The sequence below is a fragment of the Carettochelys insculpta genome, chromosome 13 (genome assembly GCF_033958435.1).
Source record: "Carettochelys insculpta isolate YL-2023 chromosome 13, ASM3395843v1, whole genome shotgun sequence".
Taxonomy (NCBI): Eukaryota; Metazoa; Chordata; order Testudines; family Carettochelyidae; genus Carettochelys; species Carettochelys insculpta.
In genome coordinates, this window is record NC_134149.1 from 2285647 (window position 1) to 2312349 (window position 26703).

Below are 26703 nucleotides of genomic sequence, written 5' to 3' on the forward strand. Positions count from 1 at the left end.
CACCCTTGCATGGCAGTCTGCAGTCCCTGAGGCATGCAGAAAAGGTTTTCATCAGAACAAGTATGTGCTGGTCATGCAAAGACAAAGTAAGCACAGACACGTACATTGCGAAGCTGTCTTATTTGTTCCCTTTCTTCCCTTAAATGCTCCATTTTCCTTCTCATTGTAAATCCAGGGTCCGCTGCTCCATAATCCTGGCGAGAGGAACGGCTGAAAGCTGCGATAAAACAAACATAATTGTCATACTTGAAACATCACCACCATGGAAAAAATATAAATCAGTAAAGACAAGAGAGAAAATCATAATTCTTGATCTGTTAAGTGGACCAAGTATGTTTCAATGCTATAAAGTGACTACAAAAACATAAGGCTCAATGGGCTAGCAGCAACATGAAGTGTTTAGGTGTAATATTTTCAGAGCTAAGCACATTGGCTTTTCCTTCAAATGGGCTGCATTTGCTCCTGGAAAGCAGGTAGGTAGCAAATCTGCCGAAGTAAATTACTATACTTTTATTTTTACAAGCATATACCATACTCATGTTTGAAAATCTCTCTTTCTACAGCTTTTAACTGTATCCTGGGATAGAACTTCTATGGAACAAACTCCTTGAATTTATAAACATAAATTATTAAAATAAGTATTTAAAACTAGGTAACTCCCCTGCCCCCTCTTCCATTCCCCCGTCATCTTCTCTCCTCCAACCCCTGCTGTATAAATGCTGGATTCTCATTTTTGCTACAAATCTGATGAAGTGGGGCTCCCCCATGAAAACTCATTGCCTAATAAATAAATATGTTAGTCTTTAAGGTGTTACAGAACTACTTTTTTTTGGTGAAGCCACAGACTAACACACTCATGTCTCAGACTTCTTAAAAGGTGGAACTCTCTTTATAAAACACAGTAGATTAAGAGAATGAACTATTCAAAAACACAATTAATGCCCAGTTGAAGGATGCCTTTTGATACTGAGTGTTAAGAGAGCAGAAGGTTGACCTGAATCCACACGATAAAGAAACAAAGCAAGGTTTTCCTAATGAGCTCAAGAATTCTGAGATGTTCACATGAAATTCCTCATTGTTTGGCCAAGGTGGCATCTCTCAACTATACTTCAAATGCTTAATACAAACCTGCATAAGACTGACATAAGCCTCAGAAAAAGCACTAACTACAAATATTTGTATACTTGCTTCCTAGACTTCAGAAAATTGAGGTCTGTTTCAAATACAATACAATTTTTGAGGGGAGTTAGCTATTGTCTGGAAGTGGAAAGGACATGGTAGTCTAAGTGTGCTAAGTTGAATGATTTCTGGCAATTGACAATAGCCTGTCTCTCTGTGAAGCTTTCAAGACCTTGACTGCCAGTGGCAGTTCTGCACTGTCTTCCTCCCTGCAGAGGGTGGCCAAAGACACAAAAGAGAAATCAACAGAGCCCCACATATCCACAGACATCTATTTTGTATTTCATGGATATCTGCATCTGCAGATGTGGCTGTTTAGACCAGGTTTGCAAATCAGATGCAGATACAAATTCAGTATCTGGTCAGCACTCTAGAAATCCATGTAGCAAATGACTGCAATTTAGGCAGCATGTAGTTCTGAGCTTCTCAGATCAGCTAACTATGACTCTTCAAGCTGTGTATTTGGCATAGGTCAAGTGTGGACACTGTACTCTGCAGTGGTCTCTCCCCTTGAGTTTGTTCCAGAGTCCCACTATCACAATTATTCTGTTTAATCTTCAGTCCCGTGTAGGAAGCAACATTTGATGTGCCATAACTTTATCAGAGACCATCTTACCTGATCTAGGTTTTAGACCAAATGGTGCATGAGAGTTACCATCTGCCCTTTCATAATCCTGTTAAAGAGAGAGGATATATCCAGTTTTCTGCAATTTTCTTCAAATTTTGATGACATTTTAGAAAAAGTTTTCATACCCTAACCTTTTGTTTCCATGACAATGTTCATTTTGATCCTATTTACAAAACAGGAACCCTACTTTAACTACACTGAAAAACTGTAAGGGTAGGGAAGATATAATAAGAAAGCAGCAAATGAAGTCTCACCAGCCAGAGATGAAAGAAAGACATACACCTCTTCTAAGCACAAAAGTGGCACAAGTTTAACTCAAATCTGTTTTTAAATCAGTTTAAACCAGTGCAAGCCTCCACATGGTCACATTTACAAGGTAACTGTGAACACTATAAGGGTGTCTCTACACTACCTCCTTACTTCATAGGGAGGATGATAAGTAGGGAGTTGGGAGTTTATTAATGACATGCTGCGATGCATACGCAGCACTTCATTAAGCAAATTCCCGCCCCACCCCAGCAACTCTGAAGTGCCAGCTCGCCTGCTGGTACTTCAAAGTGCCCGGGCAACTTCGAAGTCCCTTTACTCCTCAAAATCCCCTGATGTGCGTCAGATCCATGCTGTCCTTGGAATCTTCCACTGTGCACAGGAGACTCCTTTTTCATTCCACACCCATGACCACTATCTGACAGTGAGTGGAAACCTTTGGCTTCATCACATTTCTTCTCAAGGCAGTACTGTAACGCAGTTGACAGCCAGGCAAACACCATGGCCAGGCCACAAAGCACTTTCCGTCTTAGCCCTGAAATAGTTTGAGAATCACACTGCCAGGGTAGAGAGGCATAAGATGGTCACGACTGTGGCAATGAAAGCCTGAGGGCCCTTTCACAACTCTGGCTCCTCTGTGGACTCGATGGGGTCCTAAACTATAATTTGTTTTTAAAACTCTCTGAAGTACTACGCCTGCAGATATCTGGACTCTGCTCAACACGGCAGCTTTGATTTCTCTCCTTTTAGTAGATATTTTCATCAGCTAAAATAAGATAAGCAGAAAATAAATACTGCTTTTTTATATCATTAACATCAACCACCACCATGGGCACAGTGCCCATTGGTATCTGATGCCTCCCTCACTATTTCCTTCCATCTTTCCCTGTCCAGTGCAGAGTGACTTAGTTTCTGTAGATTAGCTCCACACCAATCTACTAATTCATCTACCCATTCTCTGGGGTCTGCCTCTCCTATTCGAACTATCCGTTGTGCAAATACCAGCGTTTTGATTTTTCATTCATCGGTCATTCTGCAGATATGCCCAAATACCTCTAACTTCCATTGTATAACCTTCTGCAGTAGGTTCTCTTTCAGCTGTACCTTCCTGTATAATTCCTTGTTGGTGACCTTCTGCATCCATCCTATTTTCAGGATCTTTCTATAAAAACTCCTCTTGAATGCCAATATCCTTCTCTGCGAATCTTTCATTAATCACCTATTATTTATACCCATACAACATGCTGCTGAACACACATTTTCAAGATGCTCAGCTTTGGTCCTAAACTAATCACTTTGCTTTTCCAGAACTTATCCGCTGCCTTCAAACTTGCTCTCGCTTTCACTATTCTAATCACTATTTCCTTCTTACAGTCTAGATCTTACATACCTATATGCCTTCTTACATACCAATCTTTAAAAAATGAGGGAAGGAGAGAGATTTGATGGTAGTGGATGCAGAACAAGTTAAGGAAATTAACAAGAAATCTACCATTGATTCCCACTGATTTCTACTTTTAAATTATTGTACAAGTGTATAATATTTCAATTCCTCTTTCAAAACATAGCCTATTGATTAATTTTTTTCTGGTGTGTCCAAGAGCTTCATGTTTTTACACAGTGAATCACAACAAAAACAAACTAGCACACACAGCAAATGTTCACTGAAAGAAAAAACAAAAACACAAATTTGTACCTCAGATGATACAGGAGACTGTGGAGACACATTAGTATTATCATTGTCTTGCTACAAAGAAATCGAAGAGATGAAATTATAAAATGGAAATTATGATTTTGAATAGATATAATATGAAGTTATGAAAAATGCATACAAAAACACACGCAACATTTTTTCCTCAAATGTCAGGCAAGGTGGTAGTGACTAAATGAAGACGACAAACTCAATGAAACACCACACATCCCCAATTTGACAATGGTGTCCTGCTGTAAAACATTTTAACACTTCAATTCACAGGAAATTGTGTAAGTCTATTCATTCATTAAATACATTTTAATTTATTTCATTTTCAAGCTAATGTTATTTGAAAATATAATCTTTTCACTTAAGTGTAAAATGTTTAAAATTACAGAGCACACTTATCTAGAAATACTATTTCAGCTGTCAAAGATTAGACCTAGTGCAGTTTTCCTTTAAAGATGGTCACAAAATGGAATGTAAGTTGTCACTGGATCTTTCTTTCTCATCCAGCTTTTTCTACACTATAGAGCAATTCTTCTCCAGATTTTAGTTACACATAAATCTATTAATTCACACTTGAACTGAACTGGTTACTGCTATAATAAGCCAAAGAATTGCTTTGTGTGTTACCGTATTGTTTAAAGATAAAAAAAGGTAAAGGGGACTACTTCAGCACCTGGGACCTTGCAAATAGAAAGGTAACTGGGAACATTATTATGGTTTCCCTGTGGTCTTGGTTTAAGTATTTCCGACAAGAAATGAAAGACGAGAAAAAATTACTTTAAAAATGAGTATAAAAATAACGTTCACTATATTCCAGTCTATGGAATGCTAAGCATGAATACATTAGGTATCAGCTTGGACCGTCAATTAATCGCAGTTAAGTCACAAAATTAACTCAAAATTAAGTGTGATTAATTGCCATTTTAATTGGACAGTTAAAGAATATCAATTTAAACAAATATTTTCAATGTTTTCTACATTTTCAAATATATTGATTTCATTACAATGCTGAATACAATGTGTACAATTCTCACTTTATATACTTTATTAGATATTTGCACTGTAAAAATGATAAGCAAAACCAAGATTTTTCAATTCATCTTGTACAATTAATATAGTAAAATAGCTTTATTGTTAAAGTGCATCTTACAACTGTAATTTTTTTTGTTACATATCTGCACTCTAAAACAAACGTAAAGTTTTAGAGCTCACTTGTCCATTCAGCCCTACTTCTTATTCAGTCAATCGCTAAGACAAACACGTTTATTCACATTTAAAGGAAATAATACTATCAGGAAATAATACTGTCAGGTTCTTATTTACAATGTCACCTGGAAGATACCCCATGTGTCTGCGCGGCACTTTTGCAGCTGGCATTACAAGGGATTTACATGCCAGAAATGTTAACTATTCATAAACCCTCTTCTTCATGCTTCAGCTACCATTCCAGATGATGTGCTGCCATCTGATGATGCTCATTAATAAATGTGTAATTAAATTTGAGACTGAACTGCTTGGGGGGACAACTATAGGCCTCTTGCTCAGCTTTTTCCTGAATTCTGCCATGTATTTGTACTGACACTATGATATTTGTTTTAACAACACTTTCCCTGCAGACTTGACTAAGAACAAAGAAGGTGCCAACGTGAGATTTCTAAAGATAGCTACCTTACCCAACAAAAGGGTTAAGAATCTGAAATGCCTTCCAAAAATCTGAGAAGAACGAAGCATAGAGCATGTTTTTGGAAGTCTTAAAAGAATAACACTAATGCAGACACTACAGAACCCAAACCACTAAAAAAGAAAGTCAGCTTTCTGCTAGTGGCATCTGACCCAGATAACGAAAATTAACATGTGTCAGTCCATACTGCTTTGTTCTGACTTAACCTTGTCTGAGACTGGTCAGGACCTAAGGATGAGAGACCAGAGATGTACAATTTATATTTCTTCTGGTTTTTTTGCAAGTGCAAGAATTTGTAATTAATACAAAGTGAGCACAGTACATTTTGCATTGTGTTGTAATTGAAATGAATATATTTGAAAATGCAGACAACATCCAAAATATTTAAATAAATGATAGACTATTATGGTTTAACAAGACAATTAACTGAAGTGTTATAAATTGCTTGACAGCCCTAGTTATAACCTTTCATGCTGAAAGATGATATGGAAACATTATGGTGCAAAAATACTATGGAAATATAACAGGTTTTTTGTGGAACAGTCACTTCATCCAAAGTTCCTATGACTGTGTACAGTATATATATGCATAGCAGTGTATATATTATCTTTGCTCTCTTCTATTACTAGTTCAGTATTATACAGGTACAAAAGTGTAAAAATCCTGCACATGCTTCGTCTCACTGTTTCCTTGGGCTCTCATCTCTCTGTATGCAGCTGCTGTCTGTTGTTTTAGTCTTAGATTATAATGGTTGTAGGGTACCAACCCGAGCATGACCCTGGCCTATGACTAAATTCCTAGGTGCTACATTAATATAAATAAATGAGTTTTCTGAAATATTTTTCCCCATCACCATGTCTCACCTCATCATTTTCATTTCCACTTGAACTCTTTCTGGAAGACTTGTACTGCAAAACAGAAACAAGTATTTGATTTTTAAAAAGGAAACATGGGTTTTATTTGTCTCAAATGAAACCCATGTTAGACTGACAGTTGGATAGGCATTATTCAAGTAAACATTATTAAATGGAGAACAGCTTGGAGCTAGCAGTTTGTCATACTGAATGCCACTGACTCCCCAACATGTTCTTGGGCAGGTCACATTACTCTATCCATCCATATTACTTACCTATGTGACAGGCTGCTGCAAAGATACTTAGTGTTAGAAAAAAAAGTTGATGACAAGCAGTGCTACCAGAGTAGAAGCAAAACTGACACCTTGTGCAGTAATGGTGGTGCCTTCAGATGCAACCCCCCCTGCCCCCCTGGAGTGCTCCTAAACAGGAGTGCATGCACTTCAGAAATTTTCCATTAGTAGTATCCATGTGGCTTGCTTACATACTCTGTACAATCTCATGCCATACTCCAAGGGCACGTAGGGCTGTACGAGCAAACCACTCAAATGGCTTCTGTATGACTGTCCAAACAAAACAGTCTTGAAAATAGTGTCCTTGTGGGTGCTTTACCTTAAGTGACTCCCAAGCAGCCTGCTCAATGGGAGGGAAGGAACTTTGGAATCAAGTCCAAGACCGAAGACTGTAGAGCAGGACCAATTACTTCACCATACCTGACAGCAGGGACCAATGCGTAGCATTTAGAAAAGTAAGCCCTGAAGCCCATGCAACAACTCTGCATATCTCAAACATGGAATATTTTTCAATAATGTTGTAGAAGTTGCTTGTGATCTTGTAGAAAGTGCTACATGCCCCTTCCAGAGGCAAAGCATCAGTTGCATCATAGCAAGCCCTAATACAGTCAGAGACCCATCTTAACAGCCTCCAAGAAGAGATCAAGCATTCCTTTGATCTTTCAGCAATGAGAACAAAGAAAGTTTAGGTGATTTCTGAAAGCATTTAGTCTTACCCATATAAAAAGCTAATCCCCATGATGCCACTAACATATAAAGGGATATCTGCTGAGATTTAGTTAGTTTAGTGGAAAACACTGATTAAGACTGGTTAAAATGGAAATTCGACAGTGCCTTAAGAGAGATTTTTGGGTGCAGTCACAGAGACCTCCATCCTTGAAAAACAGTGTGCGTGTGGTTGCGGATGTCCACCATCAAGGCTCCAATTTTTATAGCCCCGTGGACTGACATGACATACTACGAAAGATCATCTTCATAGATGAGCAAAGCAAGGTACAGGCCTCCACAGATTAAAATGGAGATCCCGTAAGGTATCTAAATAGCAAGAAAAATTTGAAGTCTGAGCAGAATCCTTGACCTGTGGGTGAAGATTCCTCAGACCTTGAATAAATCGGGTGCACAAAAATAGTGGGGAACAAAAATCTGGTATTGCAGTGAGTCCAGCCATCCAGCCCCTTCTCCCCACCACAGCAGCTGGGCAAACAGCTCAGTTGTGGGGGGAAGGGAGAGGTACTGCAGGCATGGGGAGCTGATGGCAGGGAACCTTCCCTGGTCTGCCAAATTCTCTTGTTTGTGATCAGTCAGGTCCTGATGATGCCAGATCAGGGAGATGAAACCTATACATATCACTGGAACTAGGACAGACACAATTACAGCACTAAGCGCTTTTGACTATATAGTTTATTTTGCTCACCAAACGGATATAAACTCGACTGGCAAAAGCCCTCTTTGGCCATTATAAACTTTGGCTGTGTCTACAATGTGAGATAATGCAGATTTTAAGTCATTTAGCCCAGTTTTATCTAGTGCCTGTCTTCACCGCAAACTCCATTAGCCTCTATTTATGGTGCACTAAAATCAAAATTATATCAATACCATAATATCATAGTAACCTGACGGGTGTAACATTCAGTTCAAATTTAAAATTCTAAATGAAGGGTAGTGAGGAAGTGCCATGTCTTTAAATCGAATTCATTAGCCTGCAGAGATGTCACGTATGTGTCCCACAATTCCCCAATGTCCGCTCTGGCCTCTTCCATCTCCACTGCTCTCAGGTGCAGAGGAGTTAGGCAACAAGAAGACCGTTTCAGCATCTGGAAGCCCGTGGCTCTAGGGCCGTGAGAGGCTGAAAAATCTTCTTTTTGTTTGTTAGTAGCACGGCAGTGGAGCTTGTGGTTCCGTCTCTACCTCTGCTAGCTGCCTTTTTTTTCCTGTGCTGCCTCCCTGCCCCATGTGTCAGCTAGGCTGTGGGTGGGGGGCAAGCATGTATGATAGGAAGAGAAACTTCTTTTCAGCAGCTTACATATTGTCCTGATCCCCACATCCCCTCCCTTCCCTTCCCCCCCAGAGGTGCCACATAATTCCCCACACACAGCCGCATCATGTGGCTTGACCCTGAACCAATAAAAGGATGTGCTGCACAAGGTGCTGGGCAGCTTGCGTGCAGTGAAAGTCCTGTAGCCAGCCAGGAAAAGTCCCCTTGGGCAGTCATGGTTTTTGGGCAACAGAAGAAAATACTTTGTCACTAGCATGGCTGTTCTATCAGAGGAAATCTTTGGCTGGGCTTTAGCCAAAGGCCAAGGGGCTGGCTGTAGTTGGGGGTCTTTTAGCAGCCCAGAGGAAGTCTCCCTCGGCAGTCATGATTTTTGGGTGCTGGCTGTAGCCAGGGGTCTTTTAGCTGCTCTGAGCCGTAACTGTTTCAGTGATTCATTGCAGCGTCAGTGTAGTGGCCATGTCTACTTAAACAAAAGGGGCTTCTTTGCCAGGAGGTCTACATCCAGATGCAGTTGGTGGGTCCTGCCCTAGAGTGTCAGCCAGCACCCTGGGCAAGGATGTAGCACTGCTGGGCCTCCTTCACTTGGACTTCCTCCATTGTGCAGAGGGGGCCGGCCTTGTTCCGCCAGGGTGGTGGCCATCTGGCGTAGGCTTAGGCATTATGGCGCTTCACCTTAGGGTCTTGGAGCAGATCCTTGTCCCATGGATCCAGGAGAGACCCACCTCCTGGTGCCCCGGGCTGGCTCTTGGGCCTCTGAGACAAAATGATTGATCTAAGAATCTTCTTTGCCAGAAGGTCTAAATCCAGATCCAAGCCTGCAAAAATCCAGCACTTCTGCATCCTGTTTTGAAAACCTGTCGGTTGGGAAACCCAAAATCATTCCTAAGTGCTTTACTACCCCTCCCCTCCCCTCCCCTCCATTACAAAAAAGCACACCTCTTATACGGGCAAGCCAGATGCCCATCTGGAAAAAGGGACATTTGTTTAACAGGGCAGGGGAATGAGGGAAATGAAATATGGGAAGATGTCGTCAGATACTCACATCTACTTGTGGGGCATGTTTTTCCCTATGTTGCACCAGTGAAGATGGTCAGAATACCACTGGGCTCAGAGAACTGTGGAATAGGTTCCACAATACACTGCTGCAGCACTCGATTTAAGCTTCTTGTGTGTGGCAGCAATAAATTGATTTTGTGGGGGGCACATGGGAACATGAGGATGCTCAAAATCAAATTGATAAAACCCAGCATTAATAAGTTGATTTTAATAAAACTGATACTAGCTTGTACTATAGACACACCCTTAATCTTTACCAGGAAGGTTTTGCAAGACTTTAGACTAAATACCACAAGGAGAGTTCTGATTCCCAGACACAGTTCCCTATCCTTACTGTTCTCAATGTATTACGTGAAGGTAATGCTAGAGAATATACGCTAGCCCTTAGTTTGGATACATTTTTCCTGCACTGTGATGTCCCCAATTGCAAACCAATTTGTATCTTTTTTTCTCTGTGGCAATGTTGGAATAATTATATAGGAAGCTATTTCCAACAGAAATTTGGGCAGCTATTAAGCACAGTTTCTTGCAGTTTTCTGAGCAGCTTTAATGCTTTTCTCTTTTTATTCACCATGGGGCATGAAAGCTTAAATATCAAGTGTTCCGTTCATTCCTTTAATGTTTCTGCAAACCACATTAACTATATAATACTTTTTGTTGCCAGCATAAGTGACTGAATTTATTTTTAGATATCCATAGATAAATCATTCATGACTCAACATGGCATGACTAATAACTTCCGGCAACTATAGTCCTCTACACAGAACTCAGAACTGGGGTCTTATTATGCCAATGACCATGCTGGTATTGAGATGTATGCCTCTCAATGTTATGAGCAATCATTGGTGAAAATCTCCTCTATATCAATTGGATGATGAACTTAGGTAATTGACAGACTTCTGCTTTTCTTCAAGAGTTTAAAACTTCTTTAAAAAGGTGTTTGATTCAATAATTGGGTGATGAAATTTAAGACACAGCATAAGGACAAAAGCACTGAGAGGTGGTGACCTAGTAGGTTCTTTTGTTGCAAACAATATAGTATGGCAACTGCCAGACATGCTTCTGGAAACACAGATAATTTCTCGTATGGATTGCGGGGAAAAAACAGTAGAATTTCAAATACTATTCTGACTCTCTCTAGATTCCTTAGAATAAAGCCAGACAACTGCTACATGACAAACAAATCGAAGTTATGCAAGGGAAATTACTTCTCTTACTGTAAGTGGAGTTCTTTTAAACATGTTTTTTCTGGGCTTAGAGAGAAAATATTTCAGCTTGCCTAGGTGACATTTCAGGAGGGAGGCTTTGTGATCATTATTACAAATGGTATGCCCAGCTGCAGCACAGAAACATGCTAGGCTTGATGTACATCCATATCCCAAGCTATGAGATGTCAGACCCCAGTGCTGTTCATCCATTTTTCTGGGTCAAGGGATCCAAAAATTACCAAAATGTCAAGAGGATGACATCTGTAGGCGGCCTGAAAACCAGGTCTGAGTCTTCTGGGAGCAATGAGGATGACCAATGCTCTGTCTAGTTGAATCTTCAATAGAACCTGAGGTACTAACAGGATGAGATAAAAGACAGCTGAAGTGATCTAACCAAAGCAAGACAAGATCATCATCTCTAAAGTACTGAGCAGTATATGTCGCACTGCCCGTTTGCTCGATAGGCAAACAGGCCCTAAGCAGGGGTTCTCAACCGAGTGGGGATGCTGTTTACTACTGAACTGTGTAACTCCCACTCACGAATGATGGTGAAATCCCTGCATAGACCATCCTCCACTGATTTCTGAGTACTTACAGGGTGATGTGTTTTATGGAACTGGTGTCCACAGAAACTGACCTCTTTTATACAGATGGGGAGGCAGCACTCCTCTCCCAGCTTGTTTACAAACAGTAGCTATGTTATCCATAATTGGATGTTGCTAGAATTGTATGAATGGCAGGAATGCTTTCCAAGTTTCTCGTATGGCTCTTTCTTACAGCAGAGCTATGTATGTTCTAGGGTCCCCAGGCCTCCAAGTGCCTTGTGCTGCATGATCCTTCACATGGCCTCCGTAGCCTATGAGGAGGCATTTGCAATCAACAGCTTGTCAAATTCGGAAGATAAGAAAGGAACTGCCATCCACACACATCCCAGGTCTCTCCACCAAGCCAAGAGGACTTTGCCTCAAAGAGAACTGTTATGATATTTATGCTATACTTGCTTGGTGCATGTACCATCCAGAGCCAAGCTTGCAGGCAACTGAGGTGTACTTCACTTGACTCCATGTGATTTGACAGAGTAAGCCATATTTGAATGGATGTTTGATGCCTGCATTTAACTAGATCTGTCAGAGCACCCATGCGCAAAATCTATATGTGGGCAGGTAGGCCCTCACCCTGATTCGATCCAATGCCACTCCTACAAATTCTATAGTCTGTATCGGACTTTTCTGCATTCATGCAGATTCTCAGGGATGCCAGAAGGTAGATAAACAACAACCTTGACATTTAGACTTCCAGGAAAGAAGTTGCCAGTCAGAAGCCATTTATCCAAGTACAAGAATATGGTAGAGCTGTCTTGTGTGAGTTGAGATGTTATTACTGAGAACAGTCTTCTGAAAATGATGAGTTGTAACTAACCTGAACAGAAGTATCCTGTACAGATAGTGATGCGGCCCCACTACAAAACTGGGGGCTAAATATTAGCTAGACCATCAAGATAGGTGATTATCTAACCTGCTCTTAAGATTCCATAACCTCCCTAAGCAATTTATCTCAGTGCTTAACTACCTGACAGTCAGGAAGTCATTCCAAGTGACTCACCTAAACTGCTTTTGCTGCAATTTAAGCTTCTTTAACTTCTTTGCCCTATCCTCAAAAGGTTGAAAAGAACAATTTTTCTCCCTCCTACTTGTAACAAACTTCTAGATACTTGAAAACCTATGTCTCCTCTCAGCCTTCTTTCCTGCAGACTAAAAAAAAACCAATTTTTCTTCCATCTTCCCTCTTAGGTCATGTTTTCTAGAGCCTGTGGTGGTCCCTAAAACATGGGGTAGCACTGGCCCTGAGGAAGACCACCACATCTGAGCGGCTGAGCTCTGGTTCGGGAGATTCTCTCTCCCTTGCCTGTGTGGAGGAGGTGCTGGTTCCACTAGTACATCTATCTATCCTGAAGATGAAAAGGTCCAATCCAACTTTATTGGCAGCGTCATCGGGTCTGTTGAGAAAAAAAAATTACAACTAGTGGTCAGGATGGGGAACAGACTTCTCCAAAACCCCTGTATTTCTGCAGATATTTGTCTCTCTCTGATAAGGAATGGTCCTGATAGCAAGGGTTACAATGGGACCTAAGAATGGATCTATCTTCTGGAACACTACAAGTCAAGTGCATCTTCATAGCTTGTGTTCTCCTCAGTCCCTACCACAAGAATAGGTGTAGACTTGTGGTGTCCAGCATGCTAGCCACATGTGGCTATAGTCTGGTTGAGTGTGGCTAGTTGGCTTGAACAATCAATATATTTTCAAAATAACATGGCTAGTTTGCTATAGCAGAGAACTGGTTGGATGTAGACTGCTGTTCCTTACGGTGCTGTGATGGTAGCACTGGTGAATCAGCCTCTAAACTTGCAGTTTTCAACAGTAGTGGCAGTTCCCAGTCCTTTGTTTCCCAATATTTCATTTTAGGTGGTACCACTAAGTGCTGGAACTGAGGGAGGTTGGTACCAAAGGCGACCAGCTCGTCTCAGTCTTTTCAATATGCCGATGCAGCTAAATCGTTTCAATTGGATGCAAAGGTTCACCGAACCTGGTCAAGGCTAGGGAGGGATCTCTCCTCCTAGAAGGTCTAAGAGAGGATCTACTTTTATATTTGAGACAGTGCCCCTTACTCTCATCAAGGAGCCTAGCCAAAGAGTCCTTCCCTGTCTTCATCCCTTTCTCCTTTTCTGAAGTCGCATAAAATATTAGGGGACACACCTCTTGCCCATTCTAGATGATGTACAGGGAGGTCTCCCAAGCTTGCATCTGACTGGGGATGCTGCACTCCATAAAGTGCTTTCAAAGCCAAAATTCTCACAGAAAAGTGCAGCAAATACTGCATTTAACGGAAACAAGAAGTTTTCCAAGGCAGTAATATTAATCACTGCAGGCCAAAAAGGAGTGAGAGGAGATGTGCTTTTTTTAAACAATGTACCCCAGGCATAATCTATATCTGGAAATTGGAAAGAATCTCCACTGGGTAGAATCCAACACTAATTAGTAAACAATGAACAACAATAAATAAAAAAAAGTGAAACATCATCTCTGGACATTGGAGGAGTCCAACTCAGGCCATACAGCGGTAAGAAAAAACTAGAGAAGCAGTCAGTGAGCCCCACCCCTTATATTTTTGGTGGGAGCACGAGAACAGGGGAAACTAAGTGGACTAATGGACACTATTTTGCAATAATTCTTCAGTTTCAGGAGGATAGAGTACAACAACACCTGCTCCTTTCCCTGTGATCTTGTGCCTGTTTTGCATCAGGCAAACACTGACATCTTGTGACCATTCGTATACACTGCAAACTATCTGAAATAATTTCAGAATATTTGCATTCTCTCTCAACACCTTTGCCCCCACCCCTGCTGCAAGTTACTGCAGTAAGAGACAATTACTAAGTCAAAAACATAAGGGTAACATTAGAATACAGCAATTAAGATGTATTGCACACCTTAGACTGTGTAAAAGCAATAAACTGAGCATAAAAATTTGTTTAAAATAGTTTTGCATGTTTCTGTGGTTTTAAACCTGAGGAAGAGGAATAGAGAAGAAATGATGGATGTTCAGAGGATTCTAAGTTATACTTTGCTTTCAGAACACAACTTTTAAGTTTACATTTGCTATTGAATGTACAAGGAACAAGCAGTATTTCCTCATTCAACTAAGTGTTTCCAGTTTTCCTACACTCTCAGATTGCCCTGGAAGCACACGCATTACCCCAAATGGACTGAACCCAATGGAGAACATAACTCATGCAAATTAAAAGAAAATGCTAGCCCAACAGGCCCCTTCTTTTAGTTATCGAAGAAAACCCACCTGAGTATCTTCAAGAGGGAAATATACCCCATAGGAATTTAATGATCATGCCTAAACCAAAGTATTTCAAATTCCATTTAATATGTATTTGGTCAGATGATATACACACATTTTTTTCTATGAATTACGGACAAGACTGAACCAGAAAAGACAGAGATCCATTCCAAAACTGTTGTTCTTCAAGACGTGTTCCATTCCACAATAGTCTGAGATCTAGTGCCCAAAGCTGTTGCCCTAACAGTACCTGTAGGGGAGCGCTTCTAGCAACCCCTGCAGTGGTGCCACCCTAGCATAAAGGGCACTGGGTGCTCCCCACACCACCAGTTCCTCCTTGCCAGAAAATTAACAGTGGGGGAGGAGGGAGGGATGTGGAGTGGACATGAGCAATACATCTCACAGAACATCAGTTATGGAACTGTCGTCTTCTTTGAGAGCTTGTTCATGTCCATTCCACAACAGATGATTATGAGCAGTGTCCTCTTGGAGGTGGGTAAGAGTCAGGAATGAGAAATCCAACATATTCCTAGTCTGGGAGACAACGATGTAACACACAGTAAAAGTGTGCACTGATGACCACATAACCACCCAACAGATGTCCAAAACAGGGACGAAGGCCAGAAACACTACTGTCAAAGCCTGCGCCCTAATCAAGGGTTCCCACACAATCAGTGGTGGGGGAACACCAGCCAAGTCATAGCAAGCACAGACACACAAAGTGATTCAGTTTGAAATTTTCTGGGTAGAGATCGGCTGACAGCTCACATGTTTAGCCACAGAGATGGGCAACTGGGTGGATTTCTGGAATGGTCTCGTACTCTGCAAGTAAAAGCCCAGGTCTGCCACATATCCAACAAGTGAAGTTGCCTCTCCTCATCAGAGGAGTAGGCTTTGGGACAGAGAACTGGTAGGAAAATGTCCTGGCCCAAATTGAAGGTTAACACCACTTATGATAAGAACTCCAGATGTGGATGGAACTGAAACTGATCCTTATGGAAGACTGTATACATGGCTCCAAGGGAAAGGCTCTAAGTTCAGAAACGCCTCTTGCTGTTATCATCATCATGAAGGCTACTATCCAGGACAAGAGCATGTGACCCAAGAGTATGTGGCCAGTGCTTGCAGGTGGTGATATGCCTCCAGATCAATATCATGTGCAATACAGAAGCATGAGAATGCAGCTACCTCCCGGCAGAGGGTCACAGAGCAGGCTTTCTTGTCTGTTGATATAAAATATTGAGGCCACGCTGAAGGCCTTTGCATGTGAGGCATACTGGTCTGAAGTCCTTGACACTGATGTGTAGGCCTATCATGTCCAGGACCACGTCTTGGGTCCTGGTATCCCCTAGATGGGCTCCCTAGCCAAGGTCCTATGCGTCTGATATGAGCTCAACTGTAGGACAATGGCTTTGCAATGGGACTCCGAGGCGTTCATTCCCCAGAACTGTCCACCACCAGAGGGAGGCAAGTATGGGATGTGGGACAGTGAGGACTTTGTCCAGATGGTCCCTGGTTGTTGTTCTCGCAGGCAACAACCACATCTACAGGACTTAAGAGGCAGACACACACTCTGGTCATTGGTATCAGGAACCAGGAGACACCCCCAATGAGGTTCTCCAGAATCTGGAATCTGTGCCTTGGGAAGGAGGCCCGGGCAGTCTCCATGTCCAGTACTGCTTCTGTGAACTCTATTTTCTGTACTGGTACTGATGTGAACTTTTTTTTTTTTTTTTTTTGTTCACTAGCAGGACCATGGCTCTGCATTTGGACAGGAGGGTGACATGACCCTGTACTTGGGACCTGGTGCTGCTCTTGACCAGCCAGCGACTGAAGTATGGAAAAATAATAATTAAGGTAGATACATACCTTGCTTTAGGATACAGAGAAAGTGCTCAAGTTGTAACTAAAAACATTAGTTCTTCAAAGACACAAAAGCAGCAGCAAAAGAAAAAAAAATCGTATACAATACCTTGAAATACTCCTTTCTAACTTGTTTGCTCCTCCTCCTCTCTTCATGCTGCCAGATAACAGGCTGTGCTTCTGGCCACTGCTGCTCATCTGTCAGATCCTTTTGATTGTCTAGTGGCTGCAAAGTTCAACCACATTTTGAAACACTAAGTTTTGAATATTAAGAATTAGTATGAATTTTGAATTTGAATTTTGGTTTAATTAAAAATACTATTTATCTTGGAACCTATCTGCCTTTGTTACACTTCAGTTTTACAGTACTGTAATTCCACCAGTCTCTGGTACAGGTAACTCCTACAGGCAGCACTTTTATATTTAAGATTCTAAAGTAAGCTATATATGGGGGGGATGGCTGAAATTTGTTACTAAACTTTTTTTTTTAAACCACAGCTTTAATTATCCATGTTGGCCCTGATTCTCACAAAGATGCTGAAACTGTATACACGTACCACTGATAGGCACACAAACAGAAAAGTAGCTTTGTGACCAGCCATTCATGTGTGATCATCCTATTTGAGCACTATGCATGCAAACTGAGGTGTAAATAATTTTACACTTCAGGTCAGTTATCCACTGATTTTTTTAAAAAAGCATTTTGTTGTGACTTCTATCTTCAATGAAATAGATGTCACTCTATAAATACCCATCTTTATAACATGTAAATTAACAATGATTTAAAGGAGACAATAAGAGGGTAATAACATCTTAGTAATAAAAGATCAATGAATTTAAGTAATAATTAAGTGTTCTCATATCCACTAAAGATGAAAGATTATGATTCAAAAGGAAATATTTATCTACAAGGATAATATAAATCAATTTATCATTCTAAAGGTATCTTTGTATTATCACATCACAAAATGATCATCATTTCACAGCACTTACATTGTGTTTTCTAACTCTGCTTAAGGAGCAAGATAAGGACTATTTAAAAACAGAAAACAGAAAAATCTGATATGCAGAAGACAAAGAAATTATATAGGAATAAAGAAGAATGAAATTAAGAACCATGATACCTTAGAAGCAATAGAAAGATCTTAAAATTTGTAAGCATTATTTGACTAAAACCTGTATTAAAGATGCAATATAAAATAAAGTCTGCATTAAGAGGGATGTTTTTAGATTACCTTTACATTTGCAACCACAACTATGTACATACACTATGCAAATTATGCTAGACCTTCTGTGATCGGGGCAAATAAGGATTATATAGTTCTACATGAGTATATTTACCTGCCAGCTGTAAGGAGACACTGGAGAATTTGTTTCATCTGTTGAGACACTTTAAAAAAATAGAACACAAAACTATTTGAATATGTATTTTCTTGGTCTTATTAGCTATGTTATTACTTATTACACACTTAAATAGCTGGACTTCCAAGGCATACCATGCAACATAGAAATTTTGTATTTTAAGTGGTTTTTGAAAGGTCAGAATGCAGTGTTAAAATACCCATGGTAAAGACTGTTTTGATATGTGCTGCACAAAATTTTATAGCCAGTACTGTCAAAAGTCATTTTATAAGCATTTGATTAAAATGTAAAGAAATCTGAGGTGTCAGATCCATTTCAAGCTCCTTTATCGTTTTACTATATGATGCTTACCTTTTTCCAAGTTTATTTCTAGTATAATCTATCATTAGGGCCCTCCCAAATTCATTGTCCATTTTGGTCAATTTCATGGTCATAGGATTTTTAAAAACGCCACATTTCATGATTTCACATATTTAAATATGATATTTCCAGGTGTTGTAACTGTAGTGGTCCTCACCCAGTTCTGTGAGGGTTGCATGGTTACTGTATAGAGGTTAACAGAAAAGTTTAGAGCATGAGCTTTCGTGAGTTAACTCACTTCTTCAGATGCATCTGAAGAAGTGAGTTAACTCACGAAAGCTCATGCTCTAAACTTTTCTGTTAGTCTATAAGGTGCCACAGGACCCTTCGTTGCTGCTACAGATCCAGACTAACACGGCTACCCCTCTGACACTTGTATAGAGGTTGCGGCATTGCTACCCTAACTTCTACACAGCTGCTGGTAGCAGCATTGCCTTCTTAATTGGGCAGCTGGAGAGCAGTGGCTGCTGGCTGGAAACTGAGCTCTGAAGGCAGAGCTACCAGTGTGGTATTACCACTCTTACTTCTCGCCTGCAGAGCTCAGCCCTTAGTCAGCAGCTGCCACCCAACTCCAAAAGCAGCAGTACAGAAGGAAGGGTGACATGGACAGTGTATTGCCACCTTTACTTCTGCAGTGATTCTGGCATGGCACTGACTTCAGAGCTGGGCACACGATCATCATTAAAGCCACTGCTCTCGAGCTGTCCTGCTCTGAAGTCAGTGCAGAAGTAAGGGGTGGCAGTACTGTGACCCTCCTAAAATTACTTTGTCATGCCCCTGCAACTCTTTTGGGTCAGAACCCCCACTTTGAGAAAGGCTAGTCTCCTCAGGAAAACTGTATAGTTTAGGATAAAAAAAACAAGATGCCAGATTACATGGGAAAGCACCAGATTTCATAGTCCATTTTGCATAGCTGTGAATTTGGTTGGTTCCTAATTATAATTGATAATCTACAAAATATTACTGTGGAATTAAGTTACTTCCTTTCTTTAAGAACCAGGCACATAATTTATTCAAAATTAACAGTGAAAATAAAGTCCATTCTAATGGCATTTAGAAAGGACACTTTCAGGTTAACATACACTCCCAAATTTCTGCTCATAGGTGCAACACGAAATTCGCATTCAAATACATGTAAAAGTCTCCAACTCGTTCCAAGTGCTTGTAACTTGACATACACCAGTTAAGTTTAGGTACTTTTCTGATGTATTTGAATAGTCTGGCACCAGAAATAAGATGTAGAGTATGTATGTATAGCAGGGATTCCCAACCTATGGGTCGGGATCCAAACAATAGATTTAGATTTGTTAAAGGTCAGCAGCTGGGCAGTTCCCAGCTGCATGCGGCTGTTAAAGAAGCCATTTGCAGTTTCTTAACACTGCTGCTTCAGGCAGATATCTACCAATAGAGATAGCAGCTCTCTCTATCACTAGGGATAGAAATTACCTTATGTCTAGGTGCCGAAACCTTAACACTTGAATTAATTGCTGGGAGCAGGAGGGCTGAGGGAGCCACCCAGCCTAGCAGCCCCAGAGAAGAGGCTGCAGGAGGAGTGTCTAAGGCTGGGGCTCTTTAGGGATGGGGGGCATCCTAAGACTGGAGCAAGTGGCTGCGGGGTGGGGGGTTTAAGGCTGGGAGTAGTTTGGGACTACAGGGAGAGTCTAATGCTGGGTGTGGTTTGGGGTTGCTGGAGTGGTGTAAAGCTTGGGGCTGCTGGGGAAGTCTAAAGCTGAGGGCAGTTTGTGGCTGCTGAAGGTCTCAGGCTGGGGTGATTTGAGGCTGTTGGGTGGGGGGTTAAGGCTGGGAACAGTTTGGGACCTTGGGGGGGGGGGGGGTGTTAAAACCTGGCCGAGGGTAAGATCTGCAGGGTGGGTGGGGACTAATACATTAAACCCGAGTTACCCAGGGGTTGTTCCTGCAACCCCTGCATAATTCGAATTTTCCTGCAAGGGGAGGGGAGCCAGGAACCACCAAGGCTGGTCAGTTTCCTGCTCCCAGAGTGACAGGAGCTGGGAACCCAGGGGCAGGCTGGTTCTAGTCTCCCCATGGCTTGCAGGACCTGGAAACTGATTAGCTCATGGCTAGTCAGTTTCACATTATGGCCAGTGTAGGGGAGGGAACCAGGCTAAGAGCCTCCTCCCTCTCTTCCCACAGCTGCAGGACTGTCAGACAGCTGCATGTCTGAGGGAAGGGAGCGAGAAGGCTCCAGGACTCCCTGCCCCCTGGCCAGGGACCCTGCAGCTGGAATGGAGCCAGCCATGGGGCTGCAGGTCTCCCAGCTCCCTAGCCAGGGACCCTGCTCACATAAGCAGGGAAGGTTCACTCATTTAGCGAATAAAGGTAGGTATATATGTTCCTCATTTTAGCGAGTACTCATTAATAATGTATTCATTAAATGACAGATGAGTGTATAAAAAAATTCAACTTACACCCAAACTTCAGCTATGATATCAGAGCAACACAAACCATATAAATGTTAGGCACTTAGGTAAGATAACAATTCATTTCAGTCCCAGTAGTGTAGGTAAGTGACAAAGTGTAGGGAAGAATAAAGCTGGGAAGAGCAGGCCTCCACCACATTTCTGTTAGCTGCTGAACCTCAAGCTTCCCATGGAATCAACTCCTTAATCAGACGCTCAGTTATGAAAACTGTTTTCTGCTCTATCCCAAACCTCCCTCATCTTGGTTTTCTGCTGCTGGGGATCTTGTGTCAGAAGGCTGTGGCAGCAGACACTGAGCAACTCTGGCTCTTGTTTCCTAAGAAAACATATTTCTTTATGAACACTGGTATAAGTTAAGTTTGGATTTCTCATCACAAAAGCTGATGAAGTCACCCAGTTGAGTAGCCAAACAGCAAAGGGTACATATATTTCCAGAACACTCATAATTTTATGAACTCATACCTGAAAAAATAAGAACTTTCTCACAGATTGTTTCACGCATCTACAGAAAAATAGATTGCTGTAAAATGTCTTAATGATCATGTCACACCAGAATTAAACAAAAAAAAATTTCTTGAAGGAAAACAGCAGCTAAACCTCAGGACTGCCACAAAGTGCAGTGGCATTACTTTTTCCTCCTTAGTTAACAAGAGCCATCCATGAACATTCAAGGGCAGAATTGAGCCCTCACTGTTCAGTGCTCCTGTGTAAAATGTTCACCAAAGACCTATTATTGCACTACTTTGAAAGAAGGCACTAAAAAAATGTTTATACCTTTTTTCAGATTCCCCCGTCTGTTTTGGCCTGTTTCTTGTGCTCACTGAGGTTGAATGATTAAGAAGCCTACAAAGAAAACACACATTTAACAGCTCTCTTCAAAGTATATAACATCTTCTCCCTTGAACTCTTCCTACAAAATAAACACTGAGTATGTAAGTAGTATATTTTACATAGGCTCAATCCTGCTTCCACTGAAGTCAACAGCACAGTTTTCAACTTTTATACTCTCTGAAGTCTTACAATAGTATTTCTTTTAAAGCCAAAAGAAAACCAAAAAACGTTTCATGATCTTAGACAAAGTTAGATCTCTTTCTCTATTTTATATATACACACACACACGAGGCTACTACATCAACTGTTGTCATTGGGTTAAAAGCCAGACTATCTTCAGCTTAGATGGGCAGTCACTATTCGCTGAAAGTGACAAAGAGAGGACACAGTGGGATATGAGGCTGAGACGGGAAGAGAAAACGAATAGGAATCAAGACTGAGAAGTCATGAAGAATGTACAATGGACTAGTGAGGTACAGAACGTAGAGCAGGGGAAACATAAAATAAACAGGAGACTCAGTGCCGTTTTGAGCTAGAGACTGCAGGAAAAGTGAGAGAATTGAGAGGGAGTCAGAACAATGATGCGGAGCAGAATGGTGATGAATCAAATACCAGTTACTCTCCTCTACCCTGGAAGGGGCAAATGGATTCCTCCTCAAAGAGGGTGGCAGACTGTTTAGGGATGGATTATTACCTTGCACCCACAATATACTGAGGAAGGAAATGGTACAGCCCCACTTAGACTATTAAAAAGACAGAAGGCAAACCAATAAGCAGACTAATTGTTAACAATGAGATTCAAGCAAGTCCCATGGTATTTTGGGGTTGGATTCAGGATTTTTGAATTCTTAGAATGGAAAAGATTGCACTGTAATAGTCCATTGGCTTCATGGTGAGCAGGACTGAGAACAAAGTGTTGTCTTAAATGACACACGAACATAAAACACAGTAATAATAACAAGATAATAAAAACAACCATGTACTAACTAGAAGAAAAAAGTAAACTTGGAAGGTGAAACAGCCACTTACATTTTAAAACACAGATGTTTCATTCTCTTACCATGTCTGTCTTTAGTAACCATAAACTAATTTTAACTGCTGACTTACAGCACAGGCTTTCATTCAGCCTCATCACAGGTGGCTCAATTTCATGGTATTAACACCTTTTAATTGCAGAGCAAGTGGCGTAGAGTGTTGTGACTGTCCCATGCTCATTTACCTCAAAGTCATGCAGGATGAACTCAAACTGGAAAACACAGTTCCTCCAGTCAGTCCATGCTCCTAATATTCTGTCACTAAGGACCGAATATTTTAGGTTTTCTGGGGTAGGAAAAAGAAATTCCAATTCTCCAGAATACCTACAGAATACTGCAACTTTTGTGCTATGTAATATAGAGAATACTGTAAAATAATTAAGCCATTTTAGGATCATTAAATTTCAGAAAATATTCCCACTCAAGTCAGTGGACAATTTAGAGGATACTGATGGCAAAATAAGACCCTTAGAATTAAAGATAAAAAAACAGTCATTGGAATCACTATAACTTTGATGCCACAATTGAAACTATTAATGTAAATTACACTATTATATGCAGTTTTAGAAATAAGCCTTTTTAGACATTAAATACTAAAGATGTGTGCATTTTTGTTGGTTGAATTTATTTCTGTTAATGATATGGAGTTGTTGATGCTTCCAATTATTAAAAAACATGACATTTAAATGGATGTTTAAATATATATTAGATAATGTACTTAGTAAAAATAAAGTCTATTTTTTCCCCATACTGAAAATAGTCGAACAGTTTACTCAGAAATGAACTCTTAAATGCAGTTCAGTATTTGTCAGATTACTTATTGAATTTTTGACTAGTTGGGCCTTTTTGAATTTCCTGTGAGACAATGATGGAGCTAAATGGATTCTTGCAGGTTCACTGGGAAAATAATGTGTACAACCTGTTTCTAAAACCATATGGAAGTTAATTAATTTAAATGTATTAAGTTTTCAAAATCAACAGATAAAGGTATAAAATTCTCTGAATTGGAAAAAGTCATTCACTAATGTAAACCAGTCCTCTTCTCCCCTGCTGAGAGTTTTTTTTCACAAACAAAACAAATCAGACATTACAAAGCTTTTTAACTCCAAAACTAAGGTTCTGAAGGGTGTATGCAAAATGAACTTTTCAAGTCACTTACAAACTTTTAACTCAAGCTGTTTTTAGAATGATGCGTCCAGGATAGACTCCACTATTTCCATCCAGATCACTTGTCTTCACAATCAACCCTCACTGTTTACAATATATAATCAGTAGCTGAAGGTAGCTTGGCTTTATTTATCACAAGAAAAGTACTGCAGGATTTTTTCATAAGACATATAGCATCCGTACAGTAAATCCCAAAATGTACAATTTCGAGTTGTGCTGAACTTGCATTAATGCAAGTTAAGCACAACTCAAAGTTGCTCTACAGCTTTTTGCCTGGGTGGGGGAAGCTGGGTGGACAGATGCAACAGTGCGGCTTCTGCCTGGCTCACCCAGCTGGGGGAAGCTGGGGAGAAGCTGCATCTGGTTCCCAGAGTGACTAGAAGCTGGGAAACTGACCAGCACCAGCTCTTCACTGTTCCCAGGAGACAGGAGCCTGGCTCCCTGATCCCTGTGCTGACAGGAGACTGGAAACTGACCTGCGCTAGTGAGCTGGTCAGTTTCCTGGCTCCCAAGTTACATGAAAACTCAACTTACACAGAGGCTGCCAAGAACATAACCTCCATGTAAGTCAGAGGTCTATGGTACCTTCATTTTTTCTTGTTTAATGAGATCCCATGTTTTGACAATTATGTAAATTCTGCTGTACATCAAACTAGTGTAAACAATCTCCACATGACTAACATCATGAAGTTCAAGTTTTGGATAATAAATGAAAATCTGATTTTGGTTGCCATTGATAGACATTACAAATGCAGCATCTCCACATTTCAGATTACAAGGAACGATGGGAGGCTGATTTTATTCTTACTTTCCAAAGTTTAATAGATTGCTTTGTTTTTAAATAATGTGGACATTTTCACCTGGCCTTAGTAGGCTCTCTGATGTTTGTGTTTCCTGTGTATGCTACTTTATTCTCGAGAGTTTGCTAAGCCAAGTGAAAAATGGTGTCATGATACTTGAACTGCATGTTAAAAGATTTTTGCCTGGAGGTCCCGTTAGATTAAAATACTCAAGAACTGCTCAGTGACAGAAGTCCTTCCAGAATATGCCAGGAATACAAGACCTTGGTGGGCTTAGCAAGTGGTCTAATGGATCTAGACGAACTCTAAAAATCAATAGGCAGAAGGACACCATTTTCTTCCAGGCACTATCCCATCCTCACATGTGGCTCTTCCTTTCATACCTGAACATTGAGCTTCTTGTGCCCCACTTGGCTTTTACGGTTTGCCTCTTCCTACTTCTTGAACTTTGCAGAAAATTATTTAGGACCACCATAATATTTTAAATTTCACATTGATTATTTTGGTTAGGTGAAGAGAGTCATGGGGACTGAAAAAAAAGTCAAGTTTATAATTGGAAGTTCTCTCTGCATTGCTAGTACTAAGCTACATAACGTTCTGAAAAACAAACACTTTTTTCTCTTGGGCAATACTGAGCATCTTCATAATAATTTAGTTTGTGATCAGTTTATCACCATTAAATAGTTTATACTAGTTCACTTATTTTTGTTCTATTTTGCATAAGCCAAGTCTTGATAATGTTGTTTTTGTCTAACATGTGATCTTTAGAATTTTAAGCTCCACAAACATTAGATACCTGGATGCACGTCCTGCAGCCCTTGTCCTCTGGAAGAGTTTTTCACTGAATGACGTTCTATAGTTTAATGGTCTCCGTCTGTATTCACATTTCATGTACACCAAACCCAGAGATGGAAGAAGGAAGCAGGAGAAGTTGATGGGAAAGGACAGTGAAGTCATTAGTACAGCAAGCAGAAAGGAAAGAGGATAGATTTCACAGAATTAAAAAGAAAACATGCTAAATGATCAGAGTTACAGTTGACAAGAAATTATTAGGATGCACAAATTTTAGAGAAGTCCATGTGATCAAGTGAAAATTGCTTAATGCAAATACTTATAAATTTGCTATTTCCAAACCAGAAATATTTCAAATGTAGATCTCTAATTCCTACTGTCACTATAAGGAATAATACAGTCACAAAAACATTGTGGGCCAAAATCAGGGCTGATTTACATCTTGCTGTATTTTGCTGATTGCATACAGGGTAAGCCAGTGCTGAGTTTGTCTCCACATTTTAAAAAATTTACACAAATAATAAATGCAAGTGCCACAGATAAAGAGGTATAGCTTAGCAAATGAAGAGGTTAATGCAAGTAGAACTATTACAATGCCAACCAAACCAGAATATAGAGTTCTGATCTAAATTAAAAAATATAGCAGCACTAGGTTAGAAGTTTGGTCTTTAGAGAAAATGTCTGGCGTAAAAAATGATTACACAAGGAGAGTTCCAACATGTTTTTCCAATATTATTACTACCATTTTAAAAAATCCCTAACATGACTTCCTAAATGTTTACTATAGCTTTTAAATACCGATAACATTTTATAGTATAGAAAGACTACTAAATAGTTTCTTCTATTGGTAGTTGTCCAGCTGTGAGCTAATGAGCACTAAGCATTACTCTAGTTCCATTCACTATGCTGAAAATAAAGACATTAATGAAAACTATTCATCTGAGCATGGAATGTGTCACCTTACTACACCGCTGCCATACAACATCTCTGTTTCCTTCAGTTTTGCTCCTGCACAGTGGAACATATTTATATAGAGATCCCATGACCACGCAGACTCCGCTACTACAATCACCCTCACTGGGATATCCATATTTGTGCTACTACACATATGTTCACCCTTTTTAGTTCTGCCACGTTCTTTATAAAACATGACCTCTTCATCATCACTGAATACCACACCCAGAAATCAGCCAGCCAGCGTTGCACTGACTTTCCCAAGTAATCTGCTCAGAACCTTTCCATTCTAGAGGTCAGTGATTCTATTCTACCGTCCACATCACCAAATACAAAGTTCTGGTACTTACTATCAATTTACCCCTTCCCTACTTATCCTCTCTTGTAT

General features: G+C 40.4%; 1 protein-coding gene across 6 annotated transcripts in view; it reads right to left on the reverse strand.

The window, feature by feature from the left end:
• The window catches only part of LRCH2 (leucine rich repeats and calponin homology domain containing 2), a 110805-nt gene that overhangs the window by 24694 nt on the left and 59408 nt on the right, over positions 1-26703 (reverse strand). For 5 of the 6 annotated variants that reach the window (XR_012647380.1, XM_075008150.1, XM_075008148.1 and 2 more), the window contains 8 exons: positions 25366-25443; positions 21512-21580; positions 17916-17964; positions 16684-16800; positions 6321-6365; positions 3771-3821; positions 1796-1853; positions 105-217 (listed from right to left, as the gene is read on the reverse strand). Coding sequence is in view for 5 of the 6 variants with exons in the window: in XM_075008150.1 (XP_074864251.1) it covers positions 105-217; positions 1796-1853; positions 3771-3821; positions 6321-6365; positions 16684-16800; positions 17916-17964; positions 21512-21580; positions 25366-25443 (580 nt within the window). In the remaining variant the exon portion in view is untranslated. The remainder of the gene's footprint in view (positions 1-104; positions 218-1795; positions 1854-3770; positions 3822-6320; positions 6366-16683; positions 16801-17915; positions 17965-21511; positions 21581-25365; positions 25444-26703) is intronic. The other variant, XM_075008149.1, reaches the window with a different exon arrangement.